Below are 3,186 nucleotides of genomic sequence, written 5' to 3' on the forward strand. Positions count from 1 at the left end.
TAATCTTATATAATTCAATATGGTAAAACTAATAAATTATTACACAAATATGGGAAAACAAATCCTATAAAAAAGGTAAAAAAAAACATAAAATATCATATAAAATGCACACAAAAAATGCCATATTTATCAAAGTTTAGAAAATTTTCCCACATTTCATGTAAATTCCTCTTATATCAAATGCCACATACTTTGTGTAATCTGTTTGTAACAATATTAGTATTTTGTAAAGTAGATGATCCAAAAATGTTGTGGGAAAAATTTGAAAGTGCTATGTGAGAAGATTATTCAAAATTAGACACGTCTCCTTTCCATGTAAGAAAAAAAGTATTTCAACATCTTAATTCTACGTTAGAATTAATGGGAACAAATTTAAATGATTACAATATTGAATTAAATGATGATGAAAAATTAATGAAAGATATAAATGAGGAATTAGCAATAGTTGTCTCTAAAAAAGACTTATTTGTTGTTTCAATGCTAAATAAAGAACAAAAATATGCATATGATATCATATTGAAGAAAGTTTTTTCAAATCAAGTTGGTGCTTTTTTCATTGATGGTCCTGGTGGAGCTGGAAAAAAATACTTATATAGTGCTATTCTTGCAACTGTGAGATCTAAAAAATTGATTGCTTTAGCATCTGCTTCATCGGAAGTTGCTGCAACTATATTGCCTGGCGGTCGAACTACTCATTCAAGGTTTAAAATTCCACTTGAGATTGATCAAAATTGTATTTGTGGTGGTAGCAAACAATCAAGTTTATCTAACTTATCACAACTCACAACGCTTATCATATGGGATGAAGCTCCAATGATTGATAGACAATCCATGGAAGTTTTAAACATTATGTTACAAGATATAAATGAGTCTAATTTAATTTTTGGTGGAAAAGTGAGTATTTGGTGGAGATTTTTGACAAGTTTTACCAATTAGACCTAAAGGAATAAAAGAAGAAGTAATAAATGCAAGTTTAGTCATGTCTCATTTATGGTCTCTACTTGCAAAAATAAAACTAAATGTGAATATGAGAGCTAAACATGATCCGTTATTTTATGAGTATTTACTTCGCATTGGTGATGGAAAAGAAGAAAGAAACAATGATGACCTGTAACACCCTAGATAATCAAGACTGTTATACTGTGTATTTTAAAATAGTTCAAGACTTGCTAATCAAGTCGTTTGAACATAAATGTGATCCTAAAGTCAACTAACATGTTAGGGTTAAAAGATTTTGATCATAAACAGTTAATTTTCATTCAAATAGATGTTTGACACATGGGATCCCAGAAACAGGGTATATGTGGTAAATACAATCCTCAAAAGTTGGTACAACAGAAGTCAGTCTAATGGAAAAATACAATTTAGAGCTTTATTCGTGTAACTTTCCCTCGGCTGTGGTCGTTGAGTAGCTGACGATGTACACTCCGCCCCCAGAGCTCTCCTACTCATGATTGGTCCAATTTTCCTTTGCCTTTACCTACACCACGTAGCACCCGTGAGGCAAGGCCTAGCAAGGAAACCATAAACAACAAACACATAAAGCAGTAGTAGCATCCGATCAACCTTAATTCAATTATTCAATAATTTAGCATAGTATAAGCATTAAGCTAAACAACAGTAAGCATGTGTTTTCAAGCATACATATCCATAAGTGATACAAATGATCAGGGTTGGGGTCCTTAGGCCGAGCCCTCTGTTTATCTAGTTGACCCCGGCTCGCTTACGCCGAGATGCGTTTAGTACGCTTATCATCAACCCCGACACCCTTAGGACGTACTTTCATAGAATGTATAACAACCATACAATCACACAGTGCATATATTCAATTATTGGGAACCTCAGTCCCGTTCACAACCGCATGGGTGCCGTTTTCTTACCTCGAACCCCGAGCGATGAATAAAGAGCGGTCCCAAGCATGATCCTCAGTCCTGAGCCTTATCGATAATTCTAGTCACAACAACAATGGGTAACTATCAATCTCTAATCCAAATAAATGTTTAGGGAACAAAAACTAGCCACCGGGACCTCGAATTCTACTAGACCGGGTAGTAGAATTTGTCCCAAGCACCTAGGTTTGAATCCTAGAGCCTAAAACCTTGTTTTCCCTTAATTTCCCATTTAGGGCCGCAACTTGCCCATAAGGGCCACAGCCCGCCCCTAAGACAAAGGCCAAGCCCTCCCTGCAGGAGGGCACGGGCCATGACTTGCACCCTCCAGGTCGCAGTGCACCTGGTGAACAGAGGCTCCCAGCCTCCTTAAGCATGTGGGTCGCAGTGCATAAAGAACAGGGTCGCGACCCGAGCCCCTAAACCCAGAAAAAATTCCCTTTCCCAGTGTTTCTCCTCGAGCCTCACATTAAATTCACACTCAAAACTAGTAATCAAACTTGGATTTAAGCCTAGAATTCCTATCCTTTTGGCCTAAACATTATATCTAGCCTATAACAATTCTTACTCCTATTAAACACTCAAATTCAACCAAAACCCACAATTTAAACAAGTTCTAAACTCAACAATAATTCAGCTAAATTTAGCAGATTAGGATTGTAACTCTTACCTAAATTGATAGTCTAAACTCCTCAGAAATCCTTGACTGACCTTAGATGGACTTCCCCTAGCTCAAACCAGCCCAAAACCTTGAGTTCCTTCTGTTTTTCTTCAGATTTAAGACATAAGGAGAGGGAGAGGGAGAGGGAGAGTACGTGAGTGAGAGGGAGAGAGAATATCTAAATGCTTAAAGTGGGTTCTGATAGTTCTTAAGACCCAGCTGAGCAAACACCTTAGCTAAAAAGACTAAAATACCCCTCAAGTTTTCCCAACCCTCTAATAGCCTCCAGGGGTTAAATGGTCTTTCTCCCAATTTCCGCTAAATCCTCAAGTGTTCCTACCATTTTCCAATTAATCCCATCATGTCCAATTAATTACCAAATACCTATTCATTATTCAATAATTCCCAAAATATCCTCTAAATTCCCAAACTACCCCTAGGCTCGCCCAAGCCGGGTATTAAACTTCACTTTGACTATTTCGCTAATCCACTCACTAGGACCGTCTCGAGCTATATATTGCAAATATATCCACATACGTGTCATGCAAATATAGAATTATGGAATGGTTGTAGACTTAGTTTCAACCATTTTAGAATTTGGGAGTGTCATGCATACGTGCTTAAAAGGAAGACCGG

General features: G+C 37.0%; 1 protein-coding gene across 1 annotated transcript; it reads left to right on the forward strand.

Annotated features, from left to right (window-relative positions):
- The first annotated feature begins 360 nt into the window (after positions 1–360).
- Positions 361–936, forward strand: LOC133823863 (uncharacterized). The gene has a single exon (XM_062256715.1). The coding sequence runs from the start codon at positions 361–363 to the stop codon at positions 934–936; it is 576 nt and encodes a 191-aa protein (XP_062112699.1).
- Positions 937–3,186: the final 2,250 nt, after the last annotated feature.

This window comes from Humulus lupulus, chromosome 3 (assembly GCF_963169125.1).
Source record: "Humulus lupulus chromosome 3, drHumLupu1.1, whole genome shotgun sequence".
Taxonomy (NCBI): domain Eukaryota; kingdom Viridiplantae; phylum Streptophyta; class Magnoliopsida; order Rosales; family Cannabaceae; genus Humulus; species Humulus lupulus.

What these genes read in the sequence shown, in the direction of transcription:
- LOC133823863 (XM_062256715.1), top strand. Translation starts at nt 361, where the DNA reads ATGGGAACAAATTTAAATGATTACAATATTGAATTAAATGATGATGAA.